General features: G+C 38.0%; 1 protein-coding gene across 1 annotated transcript in view; it reads right to left on the bottom strand.

The window, feature by feature from the left end:
- Window positions 1-984, bottom strand: part of LOC121373315 (colorectal mutant cancer protein-like) — a 93642-nt gene extending 92658 nt beyond the window's left edge. The window contains exon 1 of the mRNA XM_041499879.1: window positions 762-984. Coding sequence (XP_041355813.1) covers window positions 762-919 — 158 coding nt within the window. The 5' untranslated portion in view covers window positions 920-984. The remainder of the gene's footprint in view (window positions 1-761) is intronic.
- Window positions 985-20634: the final 19650 nt, after the last annotated feature.

The raw sequence follows: 20634 nt of genomic DNA, 5'->3' as shown, positions 1-20634 counted from the left end.
CAGTGTGTCGTTATTTACATTCCTTTCCTTCTACAGGCTCATAGGAATATGGCTGGGGGGATGGGGGGGGGGGGGGGGGAGTCTGTGCACTCCCACTTGAGGACAAAAATGTACTTTTGTTCTCTTTTTTTTTTCCTACTCTATATACATATATATACATACATACATGTATGATGTAAATAACAGTAAAAATATGGTTTGTGTTCCCCCACTAGAAGTTATGTCCCCATCCCCACTATGGTTCCTATCTCACTGTTCTTTACAATGGACAAAGCAACTGTATCATTAAAGGATTACAATGAGCATGTGGTCACTTTTTGATGGGTCAAGAATACATTTTATAGTTTTTAAAATGCCATCTTTCTTTGGGTCAACTCCTTTGTTTATCTTTTAAGCTTGCTACCTATTTTGAATTTTACCGTACACATATTCATCCTGTCATTAAATGCAACAATTTCTTTCCCCAAACCACGACCAAGAGCATCAAGTGAGAACTGTGGCATACCTTCATTAACGTACATCGCTATAAACATGGTTTTGAGATAACCCCTGAACTTTCAGTTTTGTTGTGGATCCCCTTTGATCATAATGATCGTCAAACAAAAAACGACCGTGCCGTCCCAAAACGGGAATTCCGTTTGAAACAGAAACTCGCACGGTTAATAAAAGCCAACGTTTTGCTCCTCCGGAGAACTACAAACAACGAGGAATGGAAGTTATAAACTTAGCGAAATAAACAAAACGCTTTATCGCTGGCTCACCCATCCAATAACCCGTCCCCGTCAGCATCGCAGTTGTGGAAAAGACGCCTCAACCTTTCTTCCTCGCTCGTGCCACTCGAGTCACTGGCGCTGCTACTCTCCGTTTTCGCCGACTTTATAATCCGTGGCGTCGTCGTCGTCGTTGGTATGGAATCCATGGCAACCCCTGTGTCATTGTTCACAATTTAAAAGCAAAGTTTTGTCCGGAGTTCTGGGGTCCATGTTAAAAGTCTTATAATAACTTCAGAATCCGAACCCGTCGTCTGGCCGATAGTATCTACCTTACGACGAGTTATAATTAGCAGACGGACCGGCGTCTGTTGAAGTGCTATTGATTTCCATGCGATGTTGATGTCTCTTTTAGGTTTTTTCTCTCCGTTAATTTCACACGCGCTTTGCACGAGGGAAACCATTTAATTATGCCGTATTGACGGTAAATTAGTTAACCGAGAACTGTTAAGCATTTAAGTAATTAGCGTAAAATAGTGCCAGACAGTTAAAGTGTGTAGACATTTATAGACGTGTGTGTATTTAATATGTTATTTATAAAACCTCAAGCTGCAAAATTTCCTCTTTTTTTGAAAGAGAAGCAACATTATTACTTTGTAAAACATACTACTGCATTATATTACCGTATATTTAAGCTATTTTGTGTCACATTACTAACTTTATTACAATCTGTAGAACAATGTTATATTGTTAGCGTCAATACATGACTTAAACGGAGAATGAAGTATATTTGAGCTATGTGCCGGTTTTTTGCGGGGGTTTTAAGCACTCGACCGACCCCACCTGAAATCGCTTTTTTTTATAATTTAATATATCTGACATTATTATATTTACTCAACATAGAAATATATGCCCAATATCTCTGCAATCTATTTTGGAACCCCCCCTTTTCAAAATCCTTTGTATTGGAACCCCCCTTTTCAAAATCCTATGTACGCCCATGGCACTGTCTATAACAATGTCATACATGTAGTTAAACTTTACGTGTCTTGGACGATTTAAAATGTGTTGTTAATTTTTCATGTACCACACGCGTGTTTATTTTAATACAAGCTGTAACAATGTAATATGATAGTTTGACCTGTTAAACAAAGTATTTCAAAGTTTCAGTCTACATTATATTCTCCTGTTTTTGCACTGGTAAAAATAAGATCAATATTAAATCTACAATGGCACAGATTTATCTGTCGTAATATCACTATTAAATCTACAATGGCACCGATTTATCTGTCGTAATATCAGTATTAAATCTACAATGGCACCGATTTATCTGTCGTAATATAAGTATTAAATCTACAATGGCACCGATTTATCTGTCGTAATATCAGTATTAAATCTACAATGGCACCGATTTATCTGTCGTAATATCAGTATTAAATCTACAATGGCACCGATTTATCTGTCGTAATATCAGTATGAAATCTACAATGGCACCGATTTATCTGTCGTAATATCAGTATTAAATCTACAATGGCACCGATTTATCTGTCGTAATATCAGTATTAAATCTACAATGGCACCGATTTATATGTCGTAATATCAGTATTAAATCTACAATGGCACCGATTTATCTGTCGTAATATCAGTATTAAATCTACAATGGCACCGATTTATCTGTCGTAATATAAGTATGAAATCTACAATGGCACCGATTTATCTGTCGTAATATCAGTATTAAATCTACAATGGCACCGATTTATCTGTCGTAATATCAGTATGAAATCTACAATGGCACCGATTTATCAGTCGTAATATCAGTATTAAATCTACAATGGCACCGATTTATCTGTCGTAATATCAGTATTAAATCTACAATGGCACCGATTTATCAGTCGTAATATCAGTATTAAATCTACAATGGCACCGATTTATCTGTCGTAATATCAGTATTAAATCTACAATGGCACCGATTTATCAGTCGTAATATCAGTATTAAATCTACAATGGCACCGATTTATCTGTCGTAATATCAGTATTAAATCTACAATGGCACCGATTTATCTGTCGTAATATCAGTATTAAATCTACAATGGCACCGATTTATCAGTCGTAATATCAGTATTAAATCTACAATGGCACCGATTTATCTGTCGTAATATCAGTATTAAATCTACAATGGCACCGATTTATCAGTCGTAATATAAGTATTAAATCTACAATGGCACCGATTTATCTGTCGTAATATCAGTATTAAATCTACAATGGCACCGATTTATCTGTCGTAATATCAGTATTAAATCTACAATGGCACAGATTTATCTGTCGTAATATCAGTATTAAATCTACAATGGCACAGATTTATCTGTCGTAATATCAGTATTAAATCTACAATGGCACCGATTTATCTGTCGTAATATAAGTATGAAATCTACAATGGCACCGATTTATCTGTCGTAATATAAGTATTAAATCTACAATGGCACCGATTTATCTGTCGTAATATAAGTATGAAATCTACAATGGCACCGATTTATCTGTCGTAATATCAGTATTAAATCTACAATGGCACCGATTTATCTGTCGTAATATCAGTATTAAATCTACAATGGCACCGATTTATCTGTCGTAATATCAGTATTAAATCTACAATGGCACCGATTTATCTGTCGTAATATCAGTATTAAATCTACAATGGCACCGATTTATCTGTGGATCCATTCCACTGAGGGGCATGACGTAGCCCAGTGGTAAAGCGTTCGCTCGATGCGCGTTCGTTTTGGGATCGATCCCCGTCGGTGGGCCCATTGGGCTATTTCTTGCTCCAGCCATTGCACCATAACTGGTATATCAGAGGCCGTGGTAGGTGTTATCCTGTCTGTAGGATGGTGCATATAAAAGATCCCTTGCTGCCCATGAAGTGGCGGCGACAGCGGGTTTCCTCTCTCAATATCTGTGTAGTCCTTAATCATACGTCCGACGCCATATAGGCCTAACCGTAAATAAAATGTGTTGAGAGCGTCGTTAAATAAAACATTTTCTTCCTTTCATTACAATGCCTGGCTTTTTTCTCGTTCTAACCAGTGCACCACATCTGGTCAAAGGCCATGGTATGTGCTTTCCTGTGCATATAAAATATTTCTTGTTGCATCTGGAAAAATGTAGTGGATTTCCTCAGATGACTACGAGTCAGAATTACCAAATGTTTGACATCCAACAGCCGATGGTTAATTAATCAATGTGCTCTAGTGGTGTCGTTAAACAAAACTAACTTCTTTCTTTCAATAGTCGAGCCGGGCTTCTAATAAATAGATACTCTAACCGTATTTTGTTTCATGTTTGTGAGAGGGTGCTTGTCGAAATTACACCAGATTGGATGTTAATGATATGATTGCGTAAAACATCATTTAACTTAGCCTACTACGAACGATATGTCGAGGGTTAATGCACATAATTTAATGGATGGATGGAGGGAGGATACACAATATCTAGTGTGCCGTGTTTGTGTGTCTGTGTGTGTGTCTCGTGTGTGTGTGTGTGTGTCGTGTCTGTGTGTGTCTCGTGTGTGTGTGGGTCGTCTGTGTGTGTCTCGTGTGTGTGTATCGTGTGTGTGTCGTGTCTGTGTGTGTCGTGTGTGTGTGTGTGTGTGTGTGAATGTATGTGTGTGTGCGTGCGTGTGTGTGGGAGACAAGCCACATTTATATCTTTATTTGTATAGAATGGGGGGGGGGGGGGGGGGTACATTTTGACCGGGGTGGGGAGGGAGCACAGGCCCTGGTTTCTACGGGAGTGTTAGGCTACTAATTATTTTCTGCTTCATTTAAAATATTTACAATATGTCTTATTTTCAGATTAAATGTTTTTTTTTGTTGTTGTCCTACATCTGTTGATAATAACGTATTTATGTACACATTATGCATCATTAATGATTTGTCGTGTTGTGAAGTTTAATTAGTAAAAAAATCTATACAACCCATTACCATGCAGGTTATTGTTTTAACAATAGAAGCGCGAATTATTTTTTTCTTTTCTTGTTTCATCTTCAATTCCTTAGAGAAAACGTAAATGAAACGAATAATTGACGAGCATATATATTATTGTACATGTCTTAGCACGACAGGCCCGTAGGAACGATATCTAGAGCGGGGATGGGGAGGTGGGTTTACATGCCAGAATTTTATCTTTATAAATATAAAGTAGAGAAAAAAAACTAACATTTTGTTCCTCGAGTGTATGTGTGTGTGTGTGTGTGTGCAGTGGCGGATCCAGAAAATCCATTGGGGGGGGGGGGAATGACATGAGGCGGAATGCTAAGATAGCACTGGGGGAGGTTTGGAGGGGATCGTAATAGAATGAAAATTAATATGTAATAAATGATAACTGTCGTACAATTTAGGGGGGGGCAGGCCCCTGCCTCCCCTAGATCCGCCTCTGGTATGTGTGTGTGTGGGGTTAGAGACCCCCCTCCTCCCGGTTCCTACGGACCTGTTCCTTTACTCTATTTGAAAAATGGTAGGGTGGGTGTATTTCTCCCCACGCTTCCCTTCAGTACGCAGGTACGACCCTGAGAAATTCATGTTTGATTCGTTTCCAGTTTCCCTAATGGCTACTTAAATATTGCCAACTTATTGATTACGAGTTAAACGGTCGCACTGGGAAATACATTGAATACAAATTATACAATGTAAAAAAACCACATAACTGTTTTAACTTGTTAATAATATACAAGCACGATGGAAGCAACTAGACATTCAGGGCGGGGGGGGGGGGGGGGGGGGGGGGAATCGAAGGTTCAAAGCAAAGTTATCCGGGGGTTCGGGGGTATGCTCCCCCAGTTAAATTTGAAAACTAGATGTCCTGAAATGCAATTTCCTGCATTGTACAAATGAAATTCATCTCTGCCTTAAGATTTACTACCAATATTTTTTATTCAGAATTATTGGTGGGGGTGGGGGGTGGGGGGTGCCCGATATAGCCTACATGCATAGCAGCCCAGGGAATTTTTAGTTTAATTTACAGCCGTTTTGAAAATAACTATTTTAAGGGGTGTAACAACATGTCTGCAAGAGGTGGGTGGTGCTGTTTTTATAGGGATCTTTTATATGTTCTACCCCATAGAGGGAGCCGGATGTAGTCCAGTGGTAGAGCGCTCGCTTGATGCATGGTTGGTCTGGGATCGATCCCTTTCGGAGGGCCCATTGGGCCATTTCTCGTTCCAGCCAATGCACCACAATTGATATATCAAAGGTCTTGGTATGTGCTATCCTGTCTGTGGGATGGCGGATATAGAAGATCCCTTGCTACTAATGGAATGAGCAATAGCCCAATGGGTCCACCGACTGGGATTGATCCCAGACCGACTGTGCATCAGGCAAGCGTTTTAACACGGGTCTACATCCCGTCCAACCCGGTCTTCAAACACAACTGCTATGAGCCCACCAATGACTGTTGACATAGAGTGACCAACAGACCCGTCAACCTTTAGTCAAGAGAAAGCAGGAGGTCTGTGTTGAAAAAGCAGGAGATTTTGTCAAAAAACAGAGTTTTTTAAATGCACACAATTGAACCCAAAATTGCAAGTGTTTTTTTTTAATTATTACAATAAGTTACATGAACACTACATAATGTCGCATATACATGTTAACCTTAGATCTTGGAATTATTATTTTTTTTTTTTATATCAAAAATATATATATTCTTTTTTTTTTTAAATTTAAATATTATATTATTTATTATATTATTGTGTTAGCAACACATGACCACAGCAATTACAAGTCAGGACAGCACATACCACAACCAGTCATGGAAACATCAGCTTTAAGACTGGTAGGCCCTGGGTTATCCCAGTAACGGCTCAAAGCTCAGGTTTTCACAGCTCAATGTGGAAGCATGAGACACCTACACAGACTTCTTACTACAGGGCTTCTAGATTATGGTAGCCCCCCTCCCCTGGCTAGTGATAAATAACAAGTATCACCATCTGTGTGTGTGTCTCTCGGTGTGTGTGTGTATGCATTTGTTTTTCATAGGTAATGCTAAATCCTTTATTGAGGTACCCTTTTCACAAGTTGGTCCATCTTTCATTTTCCCCTTGGTTCCCCTCCCTTCAAATATTTCCTGGATCTGCCCCTGTAACCCCTGTCCTGAACAGCCATGTAGCAAGCTACATATTCAGGACATTGTGTTTAAACCTAACTAAGATACATATATATATATATATATATATATATATACAATTTTTTAAAATTAAAAACAGATAACCTTGAAAGCAATGTATTATAATATAAATACTTTATTCGCACAAAACAACAATTAGATTTTATCACAAGTATTTGCATTTTAGACATAATACTGGTTTTTATCCTATAACTTACCCATGATATCCATGTCATAAACCCATGTGATAATTTAGTGTATTAACCTGATTAATAATGGTATTCAAATGTGCAAGGTCTCTAGGTAAATTGTTGCTGTGGATGAGTCATTTGCTTACAAGCCAACAAGACCTGTATACCTGAGTGTAACATCAAAGATTTAGATAAAATGCGTTACTCAAACTAATTTGTGCTAATCGTGATGACGTCATATTATTGATGGCAGCGACTTTAGTACTGTGCTTTACTAAACAAAATTATTAAAATGTTATTTTAGGAGTGTTATAGGATAAACAGAATTTGCTACTCGTGTTTTTTAATATGTAAAATATCAACCTTGTCTAGTTAATCAGTATTTGTCTCGGCAGAGCCTCGACAAATACCGATTAACATAAACTCGATTGATATTTTCCATATTAAAAAACACTTGTGATGAATCCTCTATATACTATCTAAACTTCAGACTTTAATGAGGCTGTAGTTTTTGAGGGACACATATGCAACCATGCTCCAGTTTTAACAGATCACCATTTTTGACATTTTACTGACTCCAATCTGTCTCCGTCTCTGCTATTTTAAAAACTCAATTGATTAATGTATTTTTAACGTGGACAGTTTATAACTTTAGGGTTTAAGGTAAAATCAGCCATGTTATTTCTTGTCTACTTTTAAAAAACCAAAATACATTTGCTTGCCTCTTTTAGTACCTCCTTCGTTAAGAATTTTGAGAAGCGTAATTTTTCTCTGTTATAGGTTTTCAAAAATTAAAACCTGTTTAATATATAGTGGAAAATATCAACTGAGTATGTTAGTCAGTATCTGTCAAGGCTCTGTCGAGACAAATACCGATTAACTAGATGGGGTTGATATTCTACATATTCAAAAATATGAGTTACAAATTCTGTTTATCCTATAACACTTCTAAAATAAAATTTTAATTCAATATTAAATCAATGTTCTGAAGTCACCTCACTGGTATTATGACGTTACACAGAGCTGGTTTATGGATCTGCGGGGTCCCCTTCCCAGGATATATATTTTGCAATCCCCTTGGGGAGAGGGGGAAATGACCTGGGGAAAATAACTGTACATGTCACCGTGGGGCCCCCTGAAGCGCGGGGACTGTAGCACGTGCTACATGTGCTACTAGGATAAACTGGATCTGACGTCACACACTTAAACTAAATCTCATCAAAATGTTACGCTCAGGTATACAAGTCTTGTTGGCTGTAAACAAACAACCCACTGACAGCAAAACAGTATTAACTGAGTTAATAATGGTAAATATCACATGGATACTATGGGTATGTTATAGCATAAATGCATATAAAACTATAATTAAAAGGATTACCTATGGGATAACCTGTAGATATCTTACAGTACACTAACATATTTCACATAAACAGGTAAAGCTATGTTTTACAAATATCTTCTGTCTTTTAAACAATCATCATCAGAATGTGGCAAATCACTTTCAAGCAATAATAATATATACCATTTCTATATAAACAAATTATGGACGGTTAATTTTATTAGCAGTCAGTTAAAGGTTCAAGCAGTCATAATATACACCATTTCTATATATACAAATTATGGAAGGTTCGTTTTATTAGCAGTAAGTTAAAGGTTTCTTAAGGTTTAAAAAACAATTAAGGGCAGTTGAAATATTAAAAAAATACTAAAGGAGCCAGTGGTATATTAAAGATTAAGGATTTCTTGATGTTTTTATAAGGGCCAATAAAATATGTTTTAATATGTTTAAAGAGCCAATGGTGTAACTTTAAATGTTTCACTGTTTGTTTCAGCAGTCTATTCAATATTTCCTAACATATTCAAGACCGATAATTACTTACACACAAATTTTTTAACAAATATAAAATGGCCAATTACATATTTATTTACACATTTAAAACAACGACTATCAACATAACGTCATAGAACAGCCAATTAAATGTCTCAATATATTATTAGCACAGCCAATGGGAGTGCTTTATATGGACATTCCTGTTTGTTTATCCAGCCAATCACTGTAGATGTTGTAGTTTTCTTTCAGCCAGTCGATATTTGTGCGTGTTCTTGCCTTTGCTCCTTCAAATGACAGTTTGTAGTTTTCTTGTGCGCCTGTACGCATGTACGATTCAATCTAAAATAAACATAAAAGTTAATATAGGTATCTTCTCTGCTGCGTGTTTTAGACATATACTCAAAGGCAAAAGTTATTGTGACATGGATTGTTTGGAGTAATAAATTTATGATTGGATTGATGGATGTAAACCGGAGAAAATGTGCCTGAAACGGCTCAAAGAAATGCAACCATATGCAATCATTGCCACTCTGTGCAGCCTTCAGAAGTCCAGAAGTTAGAAAAACACCATTAGTGAACTGTTTGATGCAATTTTGTCATGCCACGCCTCAGTGAAAATGACAGATGACGAGTTATAGGGATGCTTGAATCTGGGACCTCGCAGCGTGATGTCATATGTCAATTCAACATCCACAGAAACACCATATGGCACTTATGGCAATGATATCAACAAAACAACCAGGTCAGGGACCATCCCCCATAGCGAATGACTACCCGTGACAATCCCTTGCCAAGACATGGATCCGAACCATGCTGATCCTTCCTCAGATCTGGTATGGCATTCCCAAGAACTTTCTACAGGGTTTAGTGGCCTCAATGAGATGACTGTGCCAGGCCTGTGTCAATGCTCAAGGTGGACACTCTTGCTACTGACTGTGTGAACTTCGCTCTGGACCCCCCTCTAATGATGTGGCTCATTTGAATATGGCAGGTGCGCCCTTTTCGTGGACTATTGCTCGTTTCCAAACTTTCAGACATTTCTCTTTCCATGTTATAACGTTTCATACACGGCAGTAAAAATGTATCATCAATTATCTTTGTCTTTTGTGTGTCACAATAACCTTTGCCTTTTAGTATACAAGAAATTATTACTTGGTGCGAGGATGAGACAGGAGTATGGGTGAGGTAATATTTATTTTTAATGTCTTAAAAATATCTTTGCCTTTTGTAAATAATTTTCACTCTGGACAAGTGATGTTCCGATGTGATGATCGATTATAGAAATCCATAATGGATTGTGTGGAAATACGTTAACTGTAACTGTTCCTCCAGTTCAGATGATGGAGTTGATGGAAATATGTTAGTGTGTTTTTCATAAAGAAAACTGACATTAAGTAGATATTAAAGGTACAATTAGTGATTTGTAGGGTCTATATCCCAGTGAACACACCAATAGGTGCATGGTGTTTATAATTAAAATCCTTCTTACGCTCATTTATAATTCTGATTGTGTAATCAAACAGTTGATCGGTTGGTGCAAACTGATTGTTAAGCCTTGGTCAGACCAATACAGTGTCATACCTGTCAACTCTCTCACGCATTTGGCGTGAGTCTCACGCATATGTAACAAACATCACGCTCTCACGCAATGGTACTATAATCTCAAACCTCTGAATTTGTTACCTATTAATAATAATACAGCATACTGAACCTAACCTTGGTTCAATACCAACAATCACTCGCGGATGCTACTGATGACCGACTTGTATGGTTTAATATTAACTGTATTAATTAGTAAATCTTGCACTCGCTCAATTTAAAAAAAGAAAAGAAAAGAGAATTCCATTTTGGACTTAAACAAACAACAACAAAAACCTTCGTCCTGGACCTGACCAAGAGCCTGCAGTCCCTGGATCCTGACTTCTAATTTTCTCATACCTAAGAATTGCCACAGGTTGACAGCTCTGTGGTGTTTATAATTACAATCCTTCGTATGCTCATATAATTCTAATTGTGTAATCCAAAGTTGATCGGTTGGTGCCAACTGATTGTTAAGCCTTGGTCAGACCAAGCTACTATGTCATGCCATGGGGTGAGATTCTAGATATCTATGATTGTCCCCGACTCGGTTACGATATTACAGTCTTAGTTGTGCGGTCACACTGGAAATGATGAGTTTGCGACACATCTGAGACAATCGTCGGGAAATTGTACAACATTGACTTCACTACGATTGTCTGCCGAGAAGCTGAGAACAACTCAGTACAATACATATCCAATGGTGGCTTCAGTCCGGAGTAGTTTTGGGAATCGGTTGGAAGTTCATCATCAGTCATCGATAAAGCTACAGTCATACCGGCATTAAGACGTCGTACTAACACCTGCGGTGGATGAATATCGGGTGATCACAGATCATCGGGGGTGAATCGTGATTAATCATGTGATGTTGCACGTCACAGCCATCGGGGGTCCTCACACGATGTCTTGGTGGTTTTTAGTCATTAAAATGATGATTCTCCTCACTGTGTAGTTGATTGTGTCAGTGATTCTTTTAATGTGGCTTTTAGGAAATTTTATTAGTAACAAATGAGACATTAAAATTTTTAATTGAACACCATGATTGCCTATATGTTCTAGTAAGCACACCTTTGACAGGTCCGTAGCATGATGGACATTATGGGGGGGGGGGGGGCATTTGAATGAGCACCAAAGGTGCAAGGTATTTGGGGGGTTCGGGGGCATGATTCAAAGGTTATTTGCCCTTTGTTGTAACTCTCACCATTAATCTCGATCCGTTAGTCTTGCTACAACTTTTACATTCAGTCGAGACATAAAGGTTATCAAAAAAAACGAAGAAGAAAAAAGCCAAAATTATTGGCCGCCACCCCGGCTACAGGCCTGTTTGATTATATATTCATAATACAGATTAACACAATGTACCTAATTAAAGCAAGAACCATAGTTTCAAGTAAAAATACAGTACGCCATGTTGTCAAACAGATTAAAGTACCATACAGATGTGTTTTCGATACGTCTAACATTCTGCTAGTAGCTACGTCTTTGTGTTAAACATTTAAAACAAATGTTTTTGACAAACTACTTACATCCTGAAGGTCAGACTCCGTGTTGAACATTGCGGTCACTGTGGCGATTAAACAAATGTTTTTGAGAAACTACTTACATCCTGAAGGTCAGACTCCGTGTTGAACATTGCGGTCACCGCGGCGATTAAACAAATGTTTTTGAGAAACTACTTACATCCTGAAGGTCAGACTCCGTGTTGAACATTGCAGTCACCGCGGCGATTAAACAAATGTTTTTGAGAAACTACTTGCATCCTGAAGGTCAGACTCCGTGTTGAACATTGCGGTCACCGCGGCGATTAAACAAATGTTTTTGACAAACTACTTTCATCCTGAAGGTCAGACTCCGTGTTGAACATTGCGGTCACCGCGGCGATTAAACAAATGTTTTTGACAAACTACTTACATCCTGAAGGTCAGACTCCGTGTTGAACATTGCGGTCACCGCGGCGATTAAACAAATGTTTTTGACAAACTACTTACATCCTGAAGGTCAGACTCCGTGTTGAACATTGCGGTCACCGTGGCGATTAAACAAATGTTTTTGAGAAACTACTTACATCCTGAAGGTCAATCTCCGTGTTGAACATTGCCGTCACCGCGGCGATTAAACAAATGTTTTTGAGAAACTACTTACATCCTGAAGGTCAGACTCCGTGTTGAACATTGCGGTCACCGCGGCGATTAAACAAATGTTTTTGAGAAACTACTTACATCCTGAAGGTCAGACTCCGTGTTGAACATTGCGGTCACCGCGGCGATTAAACGTGGCATGTACATGGCTGTTACACTAGAAAATACAAAACAACACAAAAATCCATAAAAAAATGATACTTACAACAGACCTAGGAGTATTTGTTGTTGTTGACACCATTTACAGGTTATATAGAGAAAACTAAACATTACAGATGATGCAGCTGTTTCTGTGTAATATGGTTCAATTTATTGGTGTTGACACCATTTACATGTTATATAGAGAAAACTAAACATTACAGATGGTGCAGCTGTTTCTGTGTAATATGGTTTAATTTGTTGTTGTTGACACCATTTACATGTTATATAGAGAAAACTAAACATTACAGATGATGCAGCTGTTTCTGTGTAATGTGGTTTAATTTGTTGTTGTTGACACCATTTACATGTTATATAGAGAAAACTAAACATTACAGATGGTGCAGCTGTTTCTGTGTAATCAATCTGATTAAAATTAGCTCTACTGGTCTATCAGTAGATCTAACAGCATTGTGTGGACTCCCATGTCCAGGTGACATTTCATCTATAAATAACAATTTAAATATCGACCAATTACACTTCACCTTTTATAGTGTTATTTGGGAGCATACAAATTCTAAAAATATTGGGCGAGACTACTTATGCAATACGGAAACTTGTTGGTCTATTTCAACATTAAAAGACAGGTGGAAAAGTGTAGTAATAAACTCTGGATTGTATACTAGTATAAACAGATTTTATGGCTATATACCATCACAGGTTTTTTTCCATCTTGAAACAAATTTTATCTAAAATTTTATATTGAAATTAGTTTTCGGCATACTTCGTAATTCGCCCGAATCATTTTGTATACCCTCGGCATAATCCCGAATGTTTTCAAATTGTTTTTAAATCACTGGCATGACAAATTCTTTTCAAATCACTGGCATGATTTTGCAAGTAAGGTTTTGATTGGTCGAATGAAAGGTCAACTGGACATGAGCTACAATGGAGTGCTGTTAGATCCACAGGTAATAGTAATTAACCACTGGAGATATTTTTAATTAGATTGTGTGTAATATGTTTTAGTCATATACGAACATGAAAAATAGGTTACACAACACTGGACTTGCACAAGTACCTGGCTAATGAAATTAACACTCTCCGGGGCCTGCTACATGTACTTTCCTGTGTTTGTCGACATTACATATAGGCTGTGATTTAACCTACTCACATGTTACACATCCGGGTAATAAAACCCACTGGAATGCTTGAAATATAATGATTTATACAATATAAAAAAATGCTTTTGGGATTCCTTTTGATCTTTTTATTTCAAAGTTTATACTGGCAGTTTTAAGAAAACAATTAACATTGAGCTACAACAAATATTAGGTAAACTAGAAATGCATTGAATATACAAATACCTCTATTCATATTATAAAAAGGGTTTTCTGGCAAGTATGGAAAGGGCTAATTTTCCTCAGCCATGTCGTTAAATCTGCATGGGGAAGTTTGTTTTATATTTCACTTACATTGGCTCAATGTTAAATCTGCAGATGAAGTTTGATTTATACTTCACTTACACTAGCTCAATGTTGTTAATTCTGTAGGGAAGTTTGTTTTATACTTTACTTACACTGACTCAATGTCGTTGAACCTGGTCTTCAGTAAGATTGTTTACTTACACTGACTCAATGTCGTTGAACCTGGTCTTGAGGAAGTTTGTTTTATACTTTACTTACACTGACTCAATGTCGTTGAACCTGGTCTTCAGTAAGATTGTTTACTTACACTGACTCAATGTCGTTGAACCTGGTCTTCAGTAAGACTGTTTACTTACACTGACTCAATGTCGGTGAACCTGGTCTTGAGGAAGTTCCACGCCATGTCTCTGCCCCAGCGATTCTCGGCAACCGAGATGATCGTGACCCGGGCGTCTTGGGGTCGAACCTCGGCACGGCTCAACGACATCTGTAATAGTCTGAAACACGGGTCAAACAAGTAGAGTTAAAGTTTGTTTTGTTTAACGACACCACTAGAGCACATTGATTAATTAACCATCGGCTATTGGATGTCAAACATTTGGTAATTCTGACACGTGGAAACCCACTACATTTTTCCTAATGCAGCAAGGGATCTTTTATATGCACTTTCCCACAGACAGGAAAGCACATACCATGTCCTCTGACCAGTTGTGGTGCATTGGTTGGAATGAGAAAAAATCCAGTCAATTGAATGGATATCACTGAGGTGGTTCAATCCTTCGATGCAAGCACCTCAAGCGAGCACTCAACCAACTGGGCTAAATCCCACCCCTAAAATAAGTAGAGTTAAAGTAGTCAGTGTCACCTAATGTTATGTTGTGTGTCAGCTCTAATAGTCTGAAACACTGGTCAAACAAATAGAGTTAAAGTAGTCAGTGTCACCTAATGTTACGTTGTGTGTCAGCTCTAATAGTCTGAAACACTGGTCAAACAAATAGTCTGTGTCACCTAATGTTACGTTGTGTGTCAGCTCTAATAGTCTGAAACACTGGTCAAACAAATAGAGTTAAAGTAGTCAGTGTCACCTAATGTTACGTTGTGTGTCAGCTCTAATAGTCTGAAACACTGGTCAAACAAATAGAGTTAAAGTAGTCTGTGTCACCTAATGTTACGTTGTGTGTCAGCTCTAATAGTCTGAAACACTGGTCAAACAAATAGAGTTAAAGTAGTCAGTGTCACCTAATGTTACGTTGTGTGTCAGCTCTAATAGTCTGAAACACTGGTCAAACAAATAGTCTGTGTCACCTAATGTTATGTTGTGTGTCAGCTCTAATAGTCTGAAACACTGGTCAAACAAATAGAGTTAAAGTAGTCAGTGTCACCTAATGTTACGTTGTGTGTCAGCTCTAATAGTCTGAAACACTGGTCAAACAAATAGAGTTAAAGTAGTCTGTGTCACCTAATGTTACGTTGTGTGTCAGCTCTAATAGTCTGAAACACTGGTCAAACAAATAGAGTTAAAGTAGTCTGTGTCACCTAATGTTACGTTGTGTGTCAGCTCTAATAGTCTGAAACACTGGTCAAACAAATAGAGTTAAAGTAGTCTGTGTCACCTAATGTTACGTTGTGTGTCAGCTCTAATAGTCTGACACACTGGTCAAACAAATAGTCTGTGTCACCTAATGTTACGTTGTGTGTCAGCTCTAATAGTCTGAAACACTGGTCAAACAAATAGAGTTAAAGTAGTCAGTGTCACCTAATGTTACGTTGTGTGTCAGCTCTAATAGTCTGACACACTGGTCAAACAAATAGTCTGTGTCACTAATGTTACGTTGTGTGTCAGCTCTAATAGTCTGAAACACTGGTCAAACAAATAGAGTTAAAGTAGTCTGTGTCACCTAATGTTTTGTGTGTCAGCTCTAATAGTCTGAAACACTGGTCAAACAAATAGAGTTAAAGTAGTCTGTGTCACCTAATGTTACGTTGTGTGTCAGCTCTAATAGTCTGAAACACTGGTCAAACAAATATAGTTAAAGTAGTCAGTGTCACCTAATGTTACGTTGTGTGTCAGCTCTAATAGTCTGAAACACTGGTCAAACAAATAGAGTTAAAGTAGTCTGTGTCACCTAATGTTACGTTGTGTGTCAGCTCTAATAGTCTGAAACACTGGTCAAACAAATAGAGTTAAAGTAGTTTGTGTCACCTAATGTTACGTTGTGTGTCAGCTCTAATAGTCTGAAACACTGGTCAAACAAATAGAGTTAAAGTAGTCTGTGTCACCTAATGTTACGTTGTGTGTCAGCTCTAATAGTCTGAAACACTGGTCAAACAAATAGTCTGTGTCACCTAATGTTACATTGAGTGACATCTGTAATAGTCTGAAAAACAGCTCAAATAAGTAGAGTTAAAGTAGTCAGTGTCACCTAATGTTACATAATTCATTACACAATGTACATAAAGTAAAATCTGTCTTAAGCGGCCATGCATGGGAGTAGTCAAGTGTCCATTTAAGATAAGTGGTCACTGAACACAGGTAGCCACATTTACAGTGTTTAAACTGTGCTTTATGTTTTGACTTTCTGCATTTGTGCTCTTACTTTTACATGTCAGATAGTAAAATGTAAATTGAAAGTATTTTAAATGTAATATGAACCTAGTGGACAGTTTTGTCTACATTTCCAGGGCTGTAGCTAGGATTTTTTGTTGGGGGGGGGGGGGGGCAACTGCCCCCTTTGCCCCCTATGCTAGCTACGGCCTTGATTTCCCCTGAATGAATAGATGAATGAATGAATGGATGAATGTTTAACGACACCCCAGCACGAAAAATACATCGGCTATTGGGTGTCAAACTATGGTAATGCAAATAAATAAAGTGATGATCAACATCAATATAAAAATTCAAGGTTTAAACAAAAACAGTGTAAAGAACTGTGCAAAAATACCAATACAAATATCACAGAATTTTACGGATACTGAATTTAACTCTAAACTTCAATTTGTGCTGTATTGGCCATTCTCAAAGAGAATGTTACACCCCTGCACCACGGTGAGGTTACAGCAAACACAGGGGTGATTTCCCCTGAACACCTACACCTATTGTTGAACTGTAAACTCTTGTTTTAGTCCCCCCCCCCCCCCCCCCCCCATCCCCTGCCCTTCATAAAGCCCTGGGGCCCATTTCACTAAACATCGTAAGTTTACGTCTGCCACTAACAGTTATACCGGTCGTGCGTTTATACGTGTTTGGCATCAATTTCACGCATAAAATTACATCATTACGGAAGCTAAAGTATTTTAGAGACAAAAGAAAATGAAATATATGTGTTCTTCTAACTATATTTGTTTAATTATAATAGTAATAAGAACTGTGGTTTAGTCGTAGATTTACGTTTACGTGCAAAACTAGGCTTACGAAGTTTTGTGAAATTGGGCCCTGGATCTGCACTTATTAGCATCAGCCTACATCAACGGTAAGACATACCTGTTTAACAGTGAGGGTTCTTTGGTACACGACAGAGCGTGTCGCAGTCTGGCTTTCTCAGTACTTGATGTTTCTTGATGATACATGTCATACACAAACTGCCACTCATCCCAGCTCCCTTCCATCACCGCGGTGCAGTAGAATATACCACGGAGGTTTGGGTTGATCCTACACAAAACAATCGCCAATATACTAGTAACAGTATTAGTATTAAGCAATAACAATAAATAATAATGATAACATATATTTATAAAAAAGAGAAATTATGTATAGTTGGTGCTACCAACACCATACTGCCATCCTTACATTGTACTACCAAGGTTGTTACACTGCACTGCCAACACTACACTGCACTGCCAACACTACACTGCACTGCCAACACTGTTACATTGTAATGCCATCACTACATTGTACTACCAACATTGTTACACTGTTGGCCTACTGCCATGTTTACATTGAACTACCAACATTGTTACATGGAAGGCTACTGCCATCATTACATTGAACTACCAACATTGTTACACTGTAGGCCTACTGCCATCATTACATTGAACTACCAACATTGTTACACTGTAGGCCTACTGCCATCATTACATTGAACTACCAACATTGTTACACTGTAGGCCTACTGCCATCATTACATTGAACTACCAACATTGTTACACGGTAGGCTACTGCCATCGTTACATTGAACTACCAACATTGTTACACGGTAGGCTACTGCCATCGTTACATTGAACTACCAACATTGTTACACGGTAGGCCTACTGCCATCGTTACATTGAACTACCAACATTGTTACACGGTAGGCCTACTGCCATCGTTACATTGAACTACCAACATTGTTACACGGTAGGCCTACTGCCATCGTTACATTGAACTACCAACATTGTTACACTGTAGGCCTACTGCCATCGTTACATTGAACTACCAACATTGTTACATGGTAGGCCTACTGCCATCATTACATTGAACTACCAACATTGTTACACGGTAGGCCTACTGCCATCATTACATTGAACTACCAACATTGTTACACTGTAGGCCTACTGCCATCATTACATTGAACTACCAACATTGTTACACGGTAGGCCTACTGCCATTGTTACATTGAACTACCAACATTGTTATACTGTAGGCCTACTGCCATCATTACATTGAACTACCAACATTGTTACACGGTAGGCTACTGCCATCGTTACATTGAACTACCAACATTGTTACACGGTAGGCCTACTGCCATTGTTACATTGAACTACCAACATTGTTACACTGTAGGCCTACTGCCATCATTACATTGAACTACCAACATTGTTACACGGTAGGCTACTGCCATCGTTACATTGAACTACCAACATTGTTACACTGTAGGCCTACTGCCATCATTACATTGAACTACCAACATTGTTACACTGTAGGCCTACTGCCATCATTACATTGAACTACCAACATTGTTACACGGTAGGCTACTGCCATCATTACATTGAACTACCAACATTGTTACACGGTAGGCTACTGCCATCATTACATTGAACTACCAACATTGTTACACGGTAGGCTACTGCCATCATTACATTGAACTACCAACATTGTTACACGGTAGGCTACTGCCATCATTACATTGAACTACCAACATTGTTACACGGTAGGCTACTGCCATCATTACATTGAACTACCAACATTGTTACACAGTAGGCCTACTGCCATCATTACATTGAACTACCAACATTGTTACACGGTAGGCTACTGCCATCATTACATTGAACTACCAACATTGTTACACTGTAGGCCTACTGCCATCATTACATTGAACTACCAACATTGTTAAACGGTAGGCCTACTGCCATCATTACATTGAACTACCAACATTGTTACATGGTAGGCCTACTGCCATCATTACATTGAACTACCAACATTGTTACACGGTAGGCTACTGCCATCATTACATTGAACTACCAACATTGTTACACGGTAGGCTACTGTCATCATTACATTGAACTACCAACATTGTTACACTGTAGGCCTACTGCCATCGTTACATTGAACTATCAACATTGTTACACGGTAGGCCTACTGCCATTGTTACATTGAACTACTAACATTGTTACACAGTAGGCCTACTTCCATCATTACATTGAACTACCAACATTGTTACACGGTAGGCCTACTGCCATCATTACATTGAACTACCAACATTGTTACACTGTAGGCCTACTGCCATCATTACATTGAACTACCAACATTGTTAAACGGTAGGCCTACTGCCATCATTACATTGAACTACCAACAGTAGCTATAATAGTAAAACAGTTAATAAAATGGTTAAACTAACCAACTGCAACACCACATGTCACATTCTTTTAACTTAGGATTAACTGTAACTACTACAGTTTAAATTTAACTTACAGATTTGTGGCATTATTTTGCATCCATTGGCTAAACATTTCAGTTGCATTTGAGATGCATTCCACATTGCCATGACGACAGGCCTGGTTAATTATTTGTGTGCGTGCAAATCTGAAAAACAAATGAAAATAAATCTATATAAATATTAGACGGGTTTGATAGAGAGAAAGTAAATGGACAAATTTAAAGGCATATACATTGTAGTCACAGACCACTGACCTATTTAATGGTCTAACAAAGTATTACCTGAACAAAAATAATTTGATTTGTCCCTAAATGTAATTTATCTTCATAACCACCATACTCCATTTATTAATGATATTTTGTAAAAATAATTGAATTATGGCAATGGTCCATAATTCAAAAATTAAAATTGCCGAGAGGGTTGACATGGATTTCACTCCATCATGGTTCAGTTAAGGTGATGCAGTAGCTAGATTTGATTTCCAACAATTAATGTAATTTTTAGTTATTATCCATTTTTAGAGAAATAAGGTCTTTAAATCCGTGACAGTATGCCTTTAAAGTCTTGTATGTATTAGCCCATTAATTGTCTGTGTGAGGGAATGTGATGTCAAGCA

This window comes from Gigantopelta aegis, chromosome 5, assembly GCF_016097555.1.
Source record: "Gigantopelta aegis isolate Gae_Host chromosome 5, Gae_host_genome, whole genome shotgun sequence".
Taxonomy (NCBI): domain Eukaryota; kingdom Metazoa; phylum Mollusca; class Gastropoda; order Neomphalida; family Peltospiridae; genus Gigantopelta; species Gigantopelta aegis.
The sequence above is the reverse complement of the archived record's forward strand: the minus strand, read 5'-3'. Positions and strand labels throughout refer to the sequence as shown.